General features: G+C 65.0%; 2 protein-coding genes across 2 annotated transcripts; one reads left to right on the top strand and one right to left on the bottom strand.

Annotated features, from left to right (window-relative positions):
* The first annotated feature begins 21 nt into the window (after nt 1-21).
* On the top strand, nt 22-11,344 carry PRR12 (proline rich 12). The gene is made up of 14 exons (XM_043993159.1): nt 22-170; nt 1,715-1,827; nt 2,389-2,550; nt 2,644-5,969; nt 6,072-6,657; nt 7,266-7,633; nt 8,320-8,436; nt 8,593-8,726; nt 8,882-9,396; nt 9,607-9,732; nt 9,835-9,932; nt 10,043-10,213; nt 10,314-10,409; nt 10,567-11,344. Exons 1-14 carry the CDS (start codon nt 85-87, stop codon nt 10,717-10,719), a joined length of 6,051 nt encoding a protein of 2,016 aa, XP_043849094.1. The 5' UTR covers nt 22-84; the 3' UTR covers nt 10,720-11,344.
* A 676-nt stretch (nt 11,345-12,020) lies between these two features.
* On the bottom strand, nt 12,021-14,333 carry RRAS (RAS related). Its single transcript, XM_043993161.1, is given in 7 exon segments — nt 12,021-12,389; nt 12,588-12,706; nt 12,799-12,907; nt 13,151-13,253; nt 13,367-13,454; nt 14,059-14,262; nt 14,265-14,333. Coding segments are annotated over 7 exon segments (783 nt in total). The 3' UTR covers nt 12,021-12,298.
* Nucleotides 14,334-17,173: the final 2,840 nt, after the last annotated feature.

Here is a 17,173-nt window from a genome sequence, read left to right as displayed (position 1 = left end):
TGCGCCCCCTCCCAGTCCCCCCTCCCCCTCCCTTCTCCCCACCCCCACCCCGGCCCACCCGCCCGCCCCCACAGCGGCCCCTTCATGGACAGGAACTACCCGAGCGCCGGCTTCGGGGACCCGCTCGGCGCCGGGGCGGGATGGAGCTACGAGAGGTCAGCGAAAGCTAGGTAAGGAGGCTGGGGCCACCCGGGGCCCGGGGCCCGGGGGCAGGGCACGGCGGGCCTTGGACGGGGCGGGCCGGCGCGGCCTGGACGGGGCGGGCTGGGCTGGGGAGGGGAGGGGAGGGGAGGAGTCGGGGCCGGGACTCGAAGGCGGGGTGCGGGGGGGGAGGGCGCCTGGAGCCCTGTGGCGGCCCCCCAACCTCCCCCCCCCTTCGAGGCCTGGTTGCTGCCTGTGCAGCAACTCCACCCCCTCCCCTCCCCTTCCCTCCTCTCTCCGTGCCCCCACTTCGGGTCGCGCTGGAATGCAAAAAAAGGGGGGACGGAGGCCTCCCCCCTCCTTCAGTGAAAGAGAGGGAGTGCCGACCCCAAGGTCTGCTCGGGCCCCCTCCTGCTCCCTCGCCTCAGTCCTATTGTTCGGCCAATGCTCGAGGCACCCCCCACCCCCATCCCCATCGGGTGGGATGGGGCAACCCAGCCCCCCCCTTGAAGACCAGGAAGGGTGAGCACAGAGTGGGCTGGCAGGTCTTTGGACACACACCCCCATTCTTCCCTCCGTCCCCCCAGCTGAAAAGCCTGGACAATGGGGGGGTCAGGCATCCCCCCAAACACCCCCACATATTCACACCCTGGCAGGTTGGCTTTAGGGTTGCCAGGGCCCAGGACCTGGGCTATGTTTACTCATGCTGTCCTAGCTGGCATTTCCTTGTGCGAGGAGCCTCACTCTGTTTACAAGTGTGCATGCTCCCAGCCTTTGCACACCTTCCCCTCATCTTCCTGTCTGGTCTGGCCCAGGAGGCCCCTTCAGGGGCTTCTCCCAGATGCTTTGCCCAGTGGGCCTGTGGGGGCCACATGTTGCTCTCTGCCTCTGGCCACCCTCCATGTGTCCCTGGGCAGGAGGGCTTTGTGTCTGTCTGCTACCTCAGCTTGACCTTTACCTGGGGCTGAGCCCTGAGCTCTGTGAGCGGATTTCCACATTCTATCCCTGCTGCCTGCTGGGATCACTGTTTGAATGGGGTTCCCCCTTTGGGGCCGAGCGTTGGCAAGGGGCTGTGCTTGGTGACGGTTACAGGTCTCCCCCCCCCCTCCCCGTGGATGGGGCCTAGCTGCTTGAGATAGCTATGCCTCGTCTGAGCAGCTCAGCTTCTCTGGGAGAGCTGGCATGCACGGGTGTGTTTACTTAGAGATGGGCCCAGCTGGGCCATCTGTTTGGTGCCCTTCGGATCTCTCACTTCCTTGGGTCTCTGGGTGTCCATAGCTTGTAGAGCAGCCTGGGAGGGTCTTTGTGGTCCCATGGGGCCTGAGCTCTGGGCTGCTGGGGGCTTTCTGGGGCCCCTTGATTCCCGCCTCTGTGTGACAGTGGGGTCATTGTGTATGCAGAGGCTCGGGACCCTGGGTCCTCCTCTTTGCCGTGCTCCTGCTGGTTTCCAACCTGGGAATTTCCCACCCCCAGAGAGAGAAGGCAGCAGTCCTTGGCCCCTGAGGGGGTGGGATCAGGCTGGCCTGGCCTGTGATGCCCAGGATAACCTTCCTGCCTCTTTCCCCCTCCCTAGCTTGGTATATGGCGGCTCCCGGACTTCCCACCCGGAGACAGACATCTTACACCGCCAGGCTTATGCAGCCCCTCACCCGCTTCAGGGGTATGCCACCAATCATCACCCTGCAGGTAGGGCCCTCTCCCTGCCCATAGCCCTGTTTCCCCTGCTTGCATTTCCTTGACCTCTCTCCCAAGCCTGCGCTCTCTGATGGGGACCAGCAAGCTAGATTGCTAGCCTCAGCCCCGGACTGAGATTCGGTTGTGGCTTTGATACTCTGTGTGACCTGTTCTGGGCTCGATTTCCTTCCTCTGCAAAGTGTGCTCCCCAAGGTCTCTCTGACCTCCAGAATCTGATTGTGCGCTCCTCCCTTACTGCTCCCTTCTGCTCTCCCTGTGGCTCCCACTGGATCTTCTCATTAGAAAGTCAGTCTCTGGTGGGCTTTCACTGAGGCTCTCCCTCCTTCAGGTTCCTTTCTTCCTTATCCTCCTGTGCAGATCCCCAGCCTCCTTCCTGCCTCTTCCTCCCTTAGCCGGCCACACCCCCTGCTCTCAGGCCACGCCCCCTGCAGTCCGGGGCGTGCTTCCCCCTCTCCTTCCCCTTCCTTTGGCGGCAGGGGCCAGGTTGGGCTGTCTTCTGTCCCAGGCTTTGCTTTGAAGGCCCTCTTCACCCTCCTGTCTCTGCCTCCCCAGGGCTCTCTGGCTTGTTTGATACAGGCCTCCACCATGCTGGTTCTGCTGGCCCAGATGCCTCAGTCATGAATCTGATCTCTGCCCTGGAGTCCCGGGCTCCCCAGCCAGGCCCGTCCGCTTCCTCTCTCCTGTCCCAGTTCCGAAGTCCATCCTGGCAGACAGGTAGCCCAGCCTTCCAGGGTGGCAGGGGTATGGCAAGCCTGAGCTCGAGGGGGTGCCCGCTTCCCTGCCTAACCCAGTGACCCCTCTCCCTAGCCATGCACACACCCGGCCCCACGGAGCTGTTCATCTCGGGGGCCCTGCCCGGCTCGGGGACGTTCCCATCCTCCTCGGCGCTGTCTGCCTACCAGCACCCAGCCTCGTTCGGGGGCCGCCCCTTCCCGGTGCCATCTTCCCTCAGCCTCCAGGACCCGCCCTTCAGCCCACCAGCCAATGGGCTCCTGTCGCCTCATGATGTCTTGCACCTGAAGCCCTCCCAGGCCCCAACCGTGCCCTCCTCCTTGGGCTTCGAGAGGCTGGCGGGGGGCGGCGTCCTGGGGCCTGCCAGCCTGGGTCCTGCTCAGACGCCTCCCTACCGCACTGGTCCTCCTGAGCCTCCCCCCCCTCCCCGCCATCTCCCCACTCAGTTTAACCTCCTGACCTCCTCCTCAGAGCAGTCATCTCCGCAGCTGTACAACTTCTCAGGGGCTGCTCCCCCAGGGCCCCCGCCTGAGCGGGCCTTGCCCCGACAGGACAGCGTCATCAAGCACTACCAGAGGCCTGCCAGTACCCAGCCCCCACCCCCGCCTCCCCCACCCCCGCCCGCCCACTCTCTCCAGCACTACCTGAGCTGTGGCAGCAGCTACCCACCCCCCGCCATGGGCCACCGGGCCAGCCTGGCCTGTAGTCCTTTAGGTGGGGAGCCTTCTCCCGGAGCTGGCGAGGCAGCTAAGGGGGGGCAGGGGGCTGGTGCGGGGGGCACAGGGGCTGGGGGCCGGGCGGCAGGCCCAGAAGCTGGGCCAGGGACCGGGGGCCAGGGGGCTGGCACAGCGGGGGGTGGCTACCGCCCCATCATTCAGTCACCTGGTTACAAGGCAGCCAAGGGGGGTTATGGGGCAGGCACGGCGCGGCCCCCCCCATCCCGCTCCACAGCCACACCGAAGTGCCAGAGCCTGGGGGGCGGGGGATATGCTACTGGGACTGGGAAGCCCAGTGGGGCAGGCAGTGGTGGAGGCCAAGCTTACTCCCCAGGCCAGCCCCAGGGCCTGCTGGGGCCCCAGCAGGCCTACAGTCAGGGTTTTGGTGCCAGCCAGGCCCAGGACCTGAGCAAGGGGCCTGCCTATACAGCAGGGCCTCCGCAGGCCCAGCCTGGTGGGCCCCCCCAGCAGCCTCCGCCCAGCCTGAGCACCTGCCAAAGCTACTCCCCTGACCAGCTCCAAAGCCTTCCGTATGGAGTGCAGAGTGAGGGCTACCCTGGGCCTGCCCCCCACTCCCAGGGCCTGCCCACAGCCAGCCCCTCACTCAGTTATAGTACCGGCCATTCCCCAGCCCTCTCGGGCCATGGCGGGGCCTGGGGCCACACGCCAGCCTCCTTAGGTGGCGGTGGTGCTGGGGAAGCCAGTCCCTCCCACATCATCCGGCCCTTGCAGTCCCCACCGGCCTCTGGAGGAGGGCGGCCCCCAGGGGTGGCCAGCCCTGGGGCCCCAGGAAAGTATCTGAGTTCAGTGTTGGCCTCTCCGACCTTCCTGGGTCCCCCTGGTGGGGGCGGTGGCTACCCGGGGCCCGGGGGAGCTGGGGGCTATAAGGGCAAGGGAGATGGGGAGCTGCTGGGGGGGCCGGGGAGCGGGGGGGCAGGGCAGCGGACCGAGGATGAGGACTTCCTCATCCAGCACTTGCTGCAGGCTCCCAGCCCACCCCGGGGCTCAGGTCCAGACGGGCTGGTGGGTGAGTGTGAGGAGCAGAGGGGCAGTGAGGGGCCTGGCAGCGGGAGTGGACCCAAGGCCACAGCAGCGGCCTATGACCTCGCCAAGGAGGAACAGCAGCGCTACCACCTGCAGAGTGTGATTCGCACCAGCGCCAGCCTAGATGACGGGGCCACGCTGGAGCTAGGGCTGGGGCGGCTGAAGGACAAGAAGAAGTCTGCCAGCAGCGAGCGGGGAGGGGGTACCCCAGAAGCCCTGGCCACCTCGGTTGTCCACTATGGGGCAGGGGCCAAGGACCTGGGGGCCTACCTGCAGAAGACTCCACCTCCACCTGCTCCAGCCCCGCCGCCTCCCTCCCACCACAACCTGCTGTTGGAGGGGGGCCCTGAGCTCCCTCTCGTGCTGCCCCCACCTCCTCCTCCACCCCCACCCCAGCTCCTGCCTTCGGTGCTGAGCCATGCACCCAGCCCCCCAGCTCCGCCCCCTGCCCCCCCACCCCGCAAGGTGGGTGTGCATCTCCTGGAGCCCAGCCCGAGGGACACTGGACCCCTCCAACTCGAGGCCCACCTTCGGGGGCCTCCCGGCCTCGAAGCTTCCCCCAGTCCCCGACTGCGTGCAGACGAGGGTCTGGAGGCTCCTGGGGCCATGCAGGACCTGCTGGGTGCGCTGGAGCCCCTGCCTCCGCCCCCCAGCGAGGCGGGCGGCCCTCAGCCGGGGGAGGCCAAGGACCCGGCCGGAGCCTACCGGAGCCCCAGCCCACAGGGGCCCAAGGCGCCCCGCTTTGTGCCCTTGACGTCTATCTGCTTCCCTGATTCGCTGCTGCAGGATGAGGAACGGAGCTTCTTCCCCACCATGGAGGAGATGTTCGGTGGAGGGACCAGTGATGACTATACCAAGGCTGGGCCCCCTGAGGACGAGGCCGACCCCAAGGGCGGCAGCGGGGGAGCCGCCCCCCCAGGCCCTGCAGCTTATGATCCTTATGGCCCCTACTGCCCTGGCGGGCCAACGAGTGGGGGCCCCGAGTCCGGCCTGGGGTTGGACCCTGGCAAGCCCCCCGCCGAGCTGCCATCCACGGTGAACACGGAGCCCTTGGGCCTGATCCAGGCTGGGCCACCCCCGCCCCCGCCCCCGCCCCCACCAGAGCCCAAGGGCGGCCTCACCTCCCCCATCTTCTGCTCCTCCAAGCCCAAGAAGCTGCTGAAGACTTCATCCTTCCACCTGCTGCGGCGGCGGGACCCCCCCTTCCAGGCCCCCAAGAAGCTCTATGCCCAGGAGTACGAGTTTGAGGCTGATGAGGACAAGGCCGACGTGCCCGCTGATATCCGCCTCAACTCCCGCCGCCTCCCCGACCTGCTGCCGGACCTGGTGTCCAGCTGCCGCTCGCGCCCGGCCCTCTCACCCTTGGGGGACATTGACTTCTGCCCGCCGGCCCCTGGCCCCACGGGGCCCCGGCGCCGGGGAAGGAAGCCCACGAAAGCCAAACGGGATGGCCCGCCTCGGCCCCGGGGAAGGCCCCGCATCCGGCCCTTGGCCGAACCTCCTCCGGGGCCCCCGCTGGGTCCCCGTGCCCCTGGTCCCCAGACTGATGGAGCCAGGAAGCCACGGGGCCGGGGCCGGGGCCGGGGCCGGAAGGCGGATGAGCCCGGTGCAGAAGGGCTGGAGCCCCTGAAGCCACTCAAGGTGAAGGCGGCTGGTGCCTCCCTCCCTGGGGCATGGCTGGGGTGGGGGTGGCTTGGGCCACTAGGGAGATGGGGACTGGCCGTAACTCCGCATCTCTTTCAGATCAAGCTGGCCGTGCCCAAAGTGGGTGAGACCGGTGGCCCTGTGGCGGGGGAGCCGGCTTCTGCCGGCCCTGTGGAAGGTGGCCTGGACTCCAGTCAGACCCGTGAGAAGATCCAGGCAAAGATCAAGGAGGTGGAAGAGAAGCAGCCAGAGATGAAGTCAGGCTTCATGGCCTCTTTCCTGGACTTCCTCAAATCCGGCAAGCGGCAGCAGCTGCCCTCAGGCTCTGGGCCGCCCCCAAGCCCTTCCAAGGCTGGCCCTGCCCGGACTCTGGGGCCTTCCCCTGCAGTGGCCCCCCCACCTCCACCCCCACCCCCAGCCCCCGCCTTTGGCCTCGGGGGGGCCCTGGAGGCCGCAGAGAGCGATGGCCTGGGCCTCGGCTGCCCCTCGCCCTGCAAGCGATTGGACGAGGAGCTGAAGCGGAACCTGGAGACCCTGCCCTCCTTCTCCTCCGACGAGGAGGACTCGGTGGCCAAGAACCGGGACCTGCAGGAGAGCATCTCCTCGGCCATCTCGGCCCTGGACGATCCGCCCGCCCCCAAAGACTCTGGCCCAGCTGCGGGCCCGGCCGCAGCCTCCAGCCCTGGTGAGGCCCCTCATCAGGGAGTGCGGTGGAGGGCGGAGTGGGCCCAGAGGCTAGCCCTGCCAGGGCCCAGGCTGCTGAGGACCCATCTCTTGAGGGGAGGAGGGCCTGGAGCTGCAGGGGATGGGGGGGGTCCTCAGGGGCCTCTAAGGCCCAGAGCTGAGGCACTTGGAGGGCACTCTGGGCCCATCAGTAGCAGCTAGGATAGAGCACTGGGCCCGAGTTCAAATCTGCCCTCATTCTGACTCTGGGCAGTCCCTTAACTGCTTGCTCAGGAGCTCAGGTTTCTGCCTTAGTTTCCTCAACTGTGAAATAGGGATCATGATAGCACCTACCTCCCAGGGTTGTTGTGAGGATCAAATGTGATGTTTGTAAAGTGCTTAGCCCAGTGCCTGGCACCTAGTATTCATTGAATAAATGTCTGTCTCCTTCCTTCCTTCCATGGGGGGTGGGGGTGGGGGGATAAAAAGGAGGGGACCATGGGAAAAAGCAAAGCTTAGAGTCTGAGTGTGCAGGGTTGCTGGGGAGGGGCAGGGATGTGGGGCTGGAACCCCAGGTTCTGAGGCATCTCTAGGTTGACTCAGTGCCACCATCTGTCCTTGTTCCCTCAGAGGCCCCCATCCTGGAAGAGAAGCCGCCCCCATCACCTGCTCCATCTTCTCCTCCCTCCCCCCCTTCCCCCCCACCCTTGGTACCCCCAGACCCCACCTCTTCCCCACCCCCTCCGCCCCCTGCCATGCCTCCTGTGCCAATGGCGATGATCCCTCCACCAGAGGTGCCAGCCCCGGCCCCGGTGCCAGCCCCATCCCCCGAGGAGCCCGAGCCCCCCGATGCCCGGCCCTTGCACTTAGCCAAGAAGCAGGAGACTGCGGCTGTGTGTGGGGAGACAGACGATGAGGCGGGGGAGAGTGGAGGCGAGGGCATCTTCCGAGAGAGGGACGAGTTTGTCATCCGGGCAGAGGACATCCCAGCCCTCAAGGTGAGTGGAGGAAGTGGTGGTAGAAGCAGGAGACCCAGCTCAGCCTTATGGCCTCACTGGCCACTGCTGGGCCCTTGCCCAGCGTCCTTTTCTTTGGAGCCTTGGTTTCTTGTCCGATGGGGGCAAGGCCTTGGCTCTGGTGAGCTGGGGCGGCTTCCAGGTTTTTGTGTCTGAGGTGCCACGCTGGGGGTGGAAGGCTGAGGTCAGGCTCTGGGCCCGGGATGCCTCATCCCAGCAGAGGGATGGCTGAGCAGATGCAGGAGCTGGGCCTCCCCGTTTGGGCTCCTGAAGGAGTGTCCAGAGGAGGTTGGGAGGAGGCTGCCTTGCCCTCTCCTTTTGGCCACAGGAGGACTGAGGCCCACACAGGGGAAGGGGCTGTGGCCCTGGGACCATGGTTGCCTCTGCCCTTTATGTACTGGGTGGGCCTGTGCCCTTAGGCGTTGGCAGGAGGAAGCTGTTAAGGCACTTGAAAAGCACCTGGCCCTGGAGTGCCCGCTAGCTCCGGCCCTCAGCTCTGGGGAGGATTGATCCCCGGGCCGCTGTCCTGAGGAGCCGAGCCTGGTGCAGTGGCCTCACTTGGTGCGCTGGGGCACCAGGCTGAGGAGCCTGAAGTAGGGGGAGCTCATCTGAGCCTGGGAAGGGGGTGAGGCCCACCTTGTTTGACATGGGCCCCTCCCTCCTTGCAGCTGGCCCTGCAGACGGGCCGGGAGCCGCCCCCCATCTGGAGGGTTCAGAAGGCCCTCCTCCAGAAGTTCACCCCAGAAATCAAGGACGGACAGAGGCAGTTCTGCGCTACTAGCAATGTAAACCTGCTTGGGAGCGTGCTGGGCTCAGCTTCCGGGGGGGGGGGGTGGCATACAAGGAGTGTGGGGCCCTAGAGAGAGCTTGGGAGAGGCCTGTGGAAATCACATTGGAGTGGGGCCTAACTCTTCCTTCTGTGTCCCCCACCCCCACCCCAGTACTTGGGTTATTTTGGGGATGCCAAGAACCGATACCAGCGTCTGTATGTGAAGTTTCTGGAGAACGTGAACAAGAAGGATTACGTGAGAGTCTGTGCCCGGAAGCCGTGGCATCGGCCCCCAGGGCCTGTCAGGTACTCCAGGGCAGGGCCATGGAGGAAGCATTTGGATAGAGGGGATTGGGACAGCGGGACCCTGGAAGGAGACAGCCAAGGGGTCTAAAGCATGAGGAAGCTGAGGCCCAGTCAAAAGAGGAAGGAATCTGATTTTTGCCTCTCTTTTCGCTCAGGCGTCCGGGACAACCAAAGGCTGCTCCAGCGCCCTCTGGGACAGCAGCCCCTGGGGCTGGGGGGTCCCTTCCCAAGCCCCTAGCTCCCCCTTCAAAGCCAGAGCCCCCCGAGAAAGCCCCTGAGAAGCCCCCTGAGAAGCCTCCCGAGAAGGCCCCCGAGAAGCCCCCCGAGAAGGCCCCCGAGAAGACCCCCGAGAAGCCCCCCGAGAAGGCCCCCGAGAAGACCCCGGAGAAATCCCCAGAGCCAACCTCAGAGAAACCATCTCCTGCAGCTGGCCCTCCCGACAAGGAGCGGGCCACTCGAGGGGAGCGAGGCCCCCGCCCTGCCCCACCTGCAGCCGAGGCAGCCCCAGCCAGGCCTCCACGCCCGCCAAAGGCCCGTCCAGCCAAGGTGAAGGCCGAGCCTCCCCCGAAAAAGAGGAAGAAGTGGTTGAAGGAGGCGACCGAACGTTCGGCAGCGACCAGAGGCAGCTCCTCCGAGTCAGAGTCTTCCCCCGGGCCCCCCAGTGAGGATGGTGAGGGCCAGGCCAAGGTCCCTGAGCAAGGGGCCTGCCTTGGCACGGCCGGCATGGGTGTGTGTGTGTGGTGGGGTGGCCTAGCAATTAGTAAGGAGTGGGGTTGGCCAGAGATGGGGGGAGGGCGTCGGGGTCATCGAGGTTAGCGAGCTTAGTTAGCATGGTCAGAGGAGGGGACAGGCGGTAGAAGGAGCTGTCCTTTCCTGCCAGAGCGGGCGGCCCCTGGGCGGCTGTTGAAGACCCGGGCCATGAGAGAGATGTACCGCAGCTACGTGGAGATGCTGGTGAGCACAGCCCTGGACCCCGACATGATCCAGGCCCTGGAGGACACACATGGTGAGTGGACAGGGCCCCATAGCTGCCGGGGACAGGGCCTGGCCGCAGGCCCAAGGGCCGAGGGTCAGGATGCTTGGGGGCCTGATGTCTGTCTTTCCTCAGATGAGCTGTACCTGCCCCCAATGAGAAAGATTGATGGAATCCTCAATGAGCACAAGAAAAAAGTTCTCAAGCGCCTTTCCCTGAGCCCAGCCCTGCAGGTGCCTGAAGGGGGTGGTGCTGGTGGCCCAGGGTGCCCCCCATTGGGGTCAGGGTTCAGAGGCCTGGTGCTGGTGGCCCAGGGTGCCCTCTGACACAGCTCTCCTCCTAGGATGCCCTGCACACCTTCCCCCAGCTGCAGGTGGAACGTGGCAGTACTGGGACTGGGGGAGCAGAGGGGGCCCCTGGGACGGGCTCTGGTGCTGTGCGGCTTCGGCCTGCGGGGGACCCATATAACCGGAAGACCCTGAGCAAGCTGAAGAGGAGCGTGGCCCGAGCGCAGGTATGTCTCCTGGAGCCCTGGGTACAGGGGGCTGAAGGCGGCCAGCCAGGCCTCCTTTGGCACTCAGACCTGGGCTCCCTGGGCCCTCTTCCTGTCCTAGGAGTTCAAGGTGGAGCTGGACAAGTCAAGCTTTTACACGCTCTATCATGCTCTCCACCACTACAAGTACCACACCTTCCTCCGCTGCAGGGACCAGGTAGCTCTCCGGCCCTTCTTTCTCCCACTCCTTCCCTTTGAGGCCACCGCCTCTTAGCTCCCTGTGGCCTTCCCCCTCCTGTCCCCCTCCCTCCCTCCTGGCAACCCCCTGCCCGGAGCTCCCCCCAGCTCAGCCTCTTTACTCTCCCCCCCTCCAGACGCTGGCCATCGAGGGAGGTGCCGATGACCTGGGGCAGGAAGAGGTGGTTCAGCAGTGTATGAGAAATCAGCCCTGGCTGGAGCAGCTGTTTGACTCCTTCAGTGATCTCTTGGCCCAGGCCCAGGCTCAGGCCCAAGGCCGCTGTGTGTGACCCTGGGGGCCCGTGACTGTCTTGAGTCAGGGTCACTGACTTGCCCTGCTGGGTTGTAGCCCCTCCCCACCCCCGCCCCCTTTCACTGTACAGAGAAATTATTTATATATATATGTATAAATGTCTATTTAGTACCCTCCCTCCTTTGCCCTCCCCTCCTCTGCCCTCCCCCCATGTACATAATGTATAGGAAAAGTCTATGTATGGGGGGGGGGTCCAGGGAGTGCTCCCACTTCCAACCAAGACCTTTTCTTCGAGGCTGTGGCGGGTGGGGCAGGGGATCTCAGCTCGTTAATTATTTTTAATCTTATTTATTGTACATACCTTTGGGGAGGGACTTAGCAGAGGGGGCAGAGAAGGGGGCTCCGCTCTGGTCCCCCCTCCTTTTCTACGTCCAGCGCTTTGTGTCTGGTCCCTGGCCCAACCCCGGCCCACCTCGCTCCAGTTTCTGAGTGTCGTCTGAATGTGGTTCTATTTTTTATCCGTCTGTCCCCCGCTTCCAACCCCTCCCTCTACCCTGTCGTCTCTCGCTCTGTCTTTCTCTCGGGCTTCTATACAATTCACCTTGTATACACTGTGTACACAGAAGCAGCCAGGCTCCCAAACAGCAACCACTTTATTTGCATGGGTTGGCCCTCGTGTGCCTCTGTACTGCGCTGCGGTGGTGGTGGTGGTGGTGGGGGGGACAACATAGGAAAGAGTTCTTAGCACATTTCGGAGAGGGGCGCACTTCCTGCGATCCTGTAGAAATGGGAGCAGTCCTCAGGCTGATGGGAATGAGCTTCCCGTCACAGGAGACTTCCAAAGGAATATGGGTGATCACTTGTTGGGGCTAGCCTGAACCCCTGGCAAGCCTGAGGAGGCCACAGGCTCCATCCTTCCTCTCAGGGAGGAATGAAATGCAATAAGCCCTAAGCAAAGGAGAGGGTGGGCAGGTTGGGGGCAGCTAGGTGGTGCAGTGGATAAAGCACCTGCCCTGGATTCAGGAGGACCTGAGTTAAATCTGGCCTCAGACACTTAACACTAGCTGCGTGACCCTGAGCAAGTCACTTAACCCTCATTGCCCTACCAAAAAAATTAAAAAAAAAAAGTGGGCAGGTGGTGGCCCAGGCCTCCACACCCCCCCCCTCCCCTCAGTGGGGCAGGAAGTGACCAGCTTCCCCCAGAGTAGGGGCCAGGCTCAGGGGGTGCTTCCCAGGGCAATAGGAGCTAGAAAGTTCAGCCAGTTGTGCACCCCAGCATTGGGCCTGTACTAAACTTGGTGGTGGGTCCCTTCCCCAGGAACTACTCGATGCTCTGTCTGGTCTTGGCAGTGATGTTTATTGAGAAATGGGGTGTCAGGGTCTATACAGTTGTGATTTTGAGGGAGAGGGGAGGGAGTTGCTCTGTGAAGAAGGCACTGGTGGCCCCATCCCAGGGACCTGGTTGGTGTAGTGTAACTGGGCAGGGTGGGGTGGGTCGTGCACTGCTCCCACCCCATGGTCCATCCATGCCCCATTTGGGGGAGGGCCCCGGACAGTGGGGTGGGTGCAGAGCCAGCCATCTCCTGAGGTATAGCTCCATTCCCAGGCCAGAAGAGTTAGAGCAGAAGACAAGGGCAGTTGCCACTGCCAGCCTTCTTTCGTGGGGGCGTGGGGGGGCTGGGGGGCAGCTCCTGCTCCTGGTACTTCCTGTAAAGGGGGAAGCAATGCCAGAGCTGAGGCTGACTGCCTGCAGGTGGGGCTGGGCTGGGGTGTTGGGGGTTCTCTAGCTTGACTGGGAGGGGTGCCGGGGGCTCAGAGAGGCAGACTTGCCTAGGCTGCTAAGAGATGGGGACCCCTGCTATCTGTTCACTAGGCGGGGGGAGGGGTGCTGGGGCCAATTCTCACCGGACAGCTCGAACCAGCTGTTCAAAGGCTTCATCCACGTTGAGCCGAAGTTTGGCCGATGCTTCGAAATAGGCTATGTGGCGGGAGGTGCAGAAGGCAGAGGCCTCTGAGCGGGGTACCTGGGCCAGTAGGGAGGAGGGGGCTGAGCAGGGGCCTCCTGGGCCAGTGGGAGGGAGGGGCCTGCTCTTCCCTGCCCCCTCCGGGGTCTGACCTGTCTCTGGGTCTCCAGATCGGCCTTGTTGCCCACCAGCACGATGGGGAAATCATCTCTGTCCTTGACTCGGAGGATCTGAGTATGCAGCTTGCCTACTTCGTTAAAGCTGAGGCAGAAGGCAGACAGGGGAGCCAGGAAGGGGAGTTAGGCTGGGCCCCCTGCCCACCCCCTGCTGTTTCAGAGGTCCTGCCAACCACCAAGACCAGCTCTCAATCTGCAGGTGCCAAGGCTAGCCCGAACTACCCTCCTTCAGGTTCCAGAGCTGGCCCTCTCCTCTGCAAGCACCCAGGCTAGCCCGGATATTTGTCTCATGCACGGCCTTTGGGGGTGCGGCAGCTAGGTAGCTCACCTCTGCCGGTCATTGATAGCGTATACCAGCAGGAAGCCGTGGCCGGCTCTCATGTACTGCTCCCTCATGGCCCCAAACTCCTCTTGCCCGGCGGTGTCCAGGACTGGGGAGGGGCAAAAAGGGATTGGGGGGCCCTCTACCTTCCTTCCAGCTCCCCCACCCCACCAGCCGCACCTCTTCCTCACCGCCCCCCTCCCCGATAATCCTCCCCCTCACTGTCCAGCCGGGCCGGGGTCCCATCCACACTGCACAGCTTGGTGTACGAGTCTTCGATGGTCGGGTCATAGTCAGACACGAAGTAGGACTGCCAGCGAGGGGGTGGGGAGTCAGACCCAGGGCGACCCCGGCGCCTGCCCCAGCATTCTCTCCTCTTGGGTTCGAGGCTCTCCCCCCTCGGCCTGGCACGGCGCGGGATCCCCTCTCCTCCTCGCCCCCGACCCACTTGGAGTGTGGCTCTCTCTCGCCCTCTACCGTGTCCGCCCCGTCTGTCTCTCCTACACAAGGCTCTGGCTGGTCCGGTCCCTCCCTCCCCAGCCTGGGATGCGGCCAGATCCCGCTGTCTGCCCTGCCCGGAAAGGGGGAGCCCTCCCACCTCCAGCTCCCGCCCTTCCTGCCCGGGGCCTCCTCCCCTCCCCCCCAGGCCAGGGCCAAGGCCAAGGCCAGGAACGGGCCGGGGCTGGGGTGGGGATGATTGTGGGGCCTGAGCTGGGGGATGGCAGGGTCGGGGCTGGATGGTGGCAGGGACGGCGGCAGTGAGAAAGGCAGAGGAAGGGACCCCGGGCAGGGAGAGTGGTTTGTGTGGCACGTGTGGAGGAGGTGAGCACAGCCCTGGAGGCGGAGCTCCCGGGGGACCTGGAGCAGGGGCCTTGGTCGCCCCGGGTGGTGCCCCGGGAGGCGCCCTCCGCTACCTGGATGAACTGGATAGTGAGCGCGCTCTTGCCCACGCCGCCGCCTCCCACGACCACCAGCTTGTGCGTCTCCCCGGCTGGGACCGAGGCCGAGAGGGCTGCCCCTGGACGGCCTCGCCCGCGCCCCTGCCCGGCTCCTGCTCCGGCCGCTGCCGCTGCTGCCACCCCGCTCATGTCGCTAGCCAGTGCCTCCAGCTGTCGCCGCCGCCGCCGCCGCCGCCGCCGCCTCGGGGCCCAGGGAGGTGCCCGGCCCGGCCCGGCTGGGGCGGGGCCATGCTAATGAGGACACGGGGAGGAGCCAAGCTAATACTGGGGCGGGGCCATGGTAATGAACCCGGGAGGGCGCTCGGGGCTAAGCTAATAAGGTTTCAGGTGGAACGTCCAGGATCTGGGAGGCGGAGCGAAGCCTATGCCGTCCGCCAATGGGAGATAGGAGGCTCAGCGCTATGTTAATGAGCTCGTGGAATTTCCTGGCTTGGGCGGGGCTGTGCTAACGAGGAACCTGTATTAGTCAGGGTCGGGGCGGTGTCCTGCCGGTGGGAGCGGGGCCATGCAAATGACGGTTCCCTTCTGGCCCCTCCGGGCCAAGCTAAGTAGAGGCTCATGGAACTGACCGGGCCCAGGGGACGGGGCTATACTAATATAGCCCGGGCTTCGTTCAGATCGGGGTGCCGGGAGGCGGGTTTATGCTAATGAGGGGCGCTTGCTCTAGGCAGGGTCATGAAGTCATCGCATTCCAAACTCATGAGCCCGGAGGGTAGAGACTGGAGGAAGGGGCGCCTGGGTCCAAGAGGTATGGGGCTGGGCCAAGCCTCTCCCCGTCCAAATATTCCAATTCTTCCCTAGCTCCCTTATCTTACTGCATAAATAAGAAACGGAGGCCCAGAGAGGGAGGGCGAGGGGCTAGCCCAGAGTCGCCAGTTCAGCGCGTCAAATGTTATATTTTTAAACCGTCTAGTAAATACTTGTTCCTTTCATCCTTTTATGCCATCTACCATAAGGGCCATATTCAAACCCAAATCCTCTAGGATGGGGTGCACGGGTCCCTGAGGAGAGGGTAGGAGCCAAGGTTGGGTGAGACGATGCGCTCTGGTCCCGCTACCCCGCCACCTCGCCCGACTACAACTCCCGAAGGCCTTTGTGCAGCCCTTTTCCTTCCGGCCTCGCGCAAAGCACTGTGGGGTCTGATTGGGACGGGGGTGGTGGCGGGGCTGAAACACTGTCAGCCCCACCTTCCTTCCTCTCTTCCTCCCTCTCTAGCTTGGCCCGGCCTTCCCCCGCTTCCGCGCGCCAAAGAACTACGCCTCCCGGCGGGACCCGCGCGCTATCGCGCTGCCCACCGGGAAGCGCAGTTCCCCGGCCGGCTGCCGTGGGCGGGCGACGCTTCCGTCGGACTGCATCTTCCGGCGTGCCTCGCGGCGGCGCGCGCCCGACCCCGCCCCACCCCGCCTTGCCCCGCCCGCGCCGGGGCCCCTGAGCCGCAGCCGGAGGAGAGAGGGAGAGGAGATCGAGACGAGAGGAGAGAGAGGAGGCCGCGGAGCTAGGAGGAGGCGGAGGCGGAGGAGGAGGAGGAGGAGGAGGCGGCGGAGGAGGAGGAGCGGCGGCGCGCGGGTGAGAGACGGACAGACTGGGGGACGGAGGGACGGGCGGAGGGACGGTCGGGGCCGGGAGGGGAGCGCTGAGGCCCAGGCCGCCGCCGCCGCCGCCACCGCCGCCGCCGCCGCCGGGGTAAGATGGCCGCCCGGCCCGGCCCGGCCCAGGCCCCCGAGCGGAGCGCCGCCGCCTCCTCCTGCTGGAGACCGGGGGGGGGGGGGGGGGGGCTCGGGGCCGGCTGCCAGAGGATGGCGGAGTAGACACGGCCGGGGCGCGGCCGGGGAGGGGGGGTCTCCCGGGAGGGGTCGCGCAGGGGCCGGGCTGGGCAGCGTCCGGCGATCGCAGGCGGTCACCCCAGACCGTGCGCGGACAGCCTCCTTCCTCATCTGCAAGCGGAGCCGTCGGCGCTCCTGAGGCGCTCCGGCCCTGGCACTGCCGTCCTAAATAAAGGGGGCCTGGGAGGACCCCCAGGATCCTAGGGAGCCCCCCCCACCGTGTCCGTGCGGACCTGCAGAGGCAGACTTGGAGGCGGGGCGGGCGCCTGCAGGGGCAGGGTCCGCTGGGGTGTCCGGGCCCTGGGGCGCTTGGGGGTGGGGCTGCAGGCAGGGTTTGGGGAGGGTCCCAGAGAGGAGCATTTGCGAATTTGCGACCCCCGCGGCCTGGGGTTGTAGCTGCAGGCCGCTGTAGGGGGAAGGGGCTGGGGGGCTGCCTGCCCCAGAGAAGAGAATCCCGAAGCAGCATCTGTTGGGCCAGAGGCATTCTTTTCCAAAGGTCTGGGGGCTCGTGGGCTGCCACATCTGTGGGGAAGGGGGTGGGTCACAGGAGGGGGTCTGACGCTGAAGATGGCAGCAGGCACGGGGAGCCCTGCAGATGTCGGGAGAAGGAGCATGTCTGCAGGCCTCAGAGGAGGGGGGAGTGGGGATCCTGGAACCCAGGGTGAGGGGCCGAGGGGTGGAGAGCTCTGGTCACAGGGGGCTAGAGGAGAAGGCCCGAATCTCCTTGGGGTAGGGGCTGGAGCAGCAGGACCAAATAAGCCTCCTTGCGGTCCTTCCTATCCTTGACCAGCTGGAGAAAGAGACAGAAGGGCAATTGCCGAGAGGGTTTTTAAGAAAGATCTTCCCCCGCCCCCCCAACAACAGCAACAAGCCCCAAAGGACAGGGGAGCAAATGAAGGCTAGACGAAGGCCGGAGGTTTCAGAGTCACCCTTCAGATTAGGGCTGGTTGCACCTCAGAACCGCAGCTCAGGGTGGGCCTGGATGGGGTTTCTGTAGGGGGGGGGCCTCTAGGGGAATGTCGGGCTTTTACATTGTAGAACTTATAAATGGAAAGGGGGGACGCAGGGTGAAGTTGGATGGAGGGGATTGAGGGGGGCCTCTGAGGCAGTTCGGGGTGGTCTGGAGTTTGAGTCTGAGGATGTGGAGATCAGAGGTTTGAGGAGGCACAAGAAAGCCACGGGGGGCTGGAAGCTGTCTGGGGCTGGGGGTGGGCTTTTGGCATCAGGAGGGGCAGCTGGTGGCTGGA

Source organism: Dromiciops gliroides, chromosome 3 (assembly GCF_019393635.1).
Source record: "Dromiciops gliroides isolate mDroGli1 chromosome 3, mDroGli1.pri, whole genome shotgun sequence".
Lineage (NCBI taxonomy): Eukaryota > Metazoa > Chordata > Mammalia > Microbiotheria > Microbiotheriidae > Dromiciops > Dromiciops gliroides.
This window is presented reverse-complemented; position numbering and strand designations above follow the sequence as displayed.

What these genes read in the sequence shown, in the direction of transcription:
- PRR12 (XM_043993159.1), top strand. Translation starts at nt 85, where the DNA reads ATGGACAGGAACTACCCGAGCGCCGGCTTCGGGGACCCGCTCGGCGCC. An exon ending in CACCAATCATCACCCTGCAG is followed by an intron (nt 1,828 to 2,388) that starts GTAGGGCCCTCT and finishes CTGCCTCCCCAG; the next exon opens with GGCTCTCTGGCTTGTTTGAT. An exon ending in AAGTCCATCCTGGCAGACAG is followed by an intron (nt 2,551 to 2,643) that starts GTAGCCCAGCCT and finishes CCCTCTCCCTAG; the next exon opens with CCATGCACACACCCGGCCCC.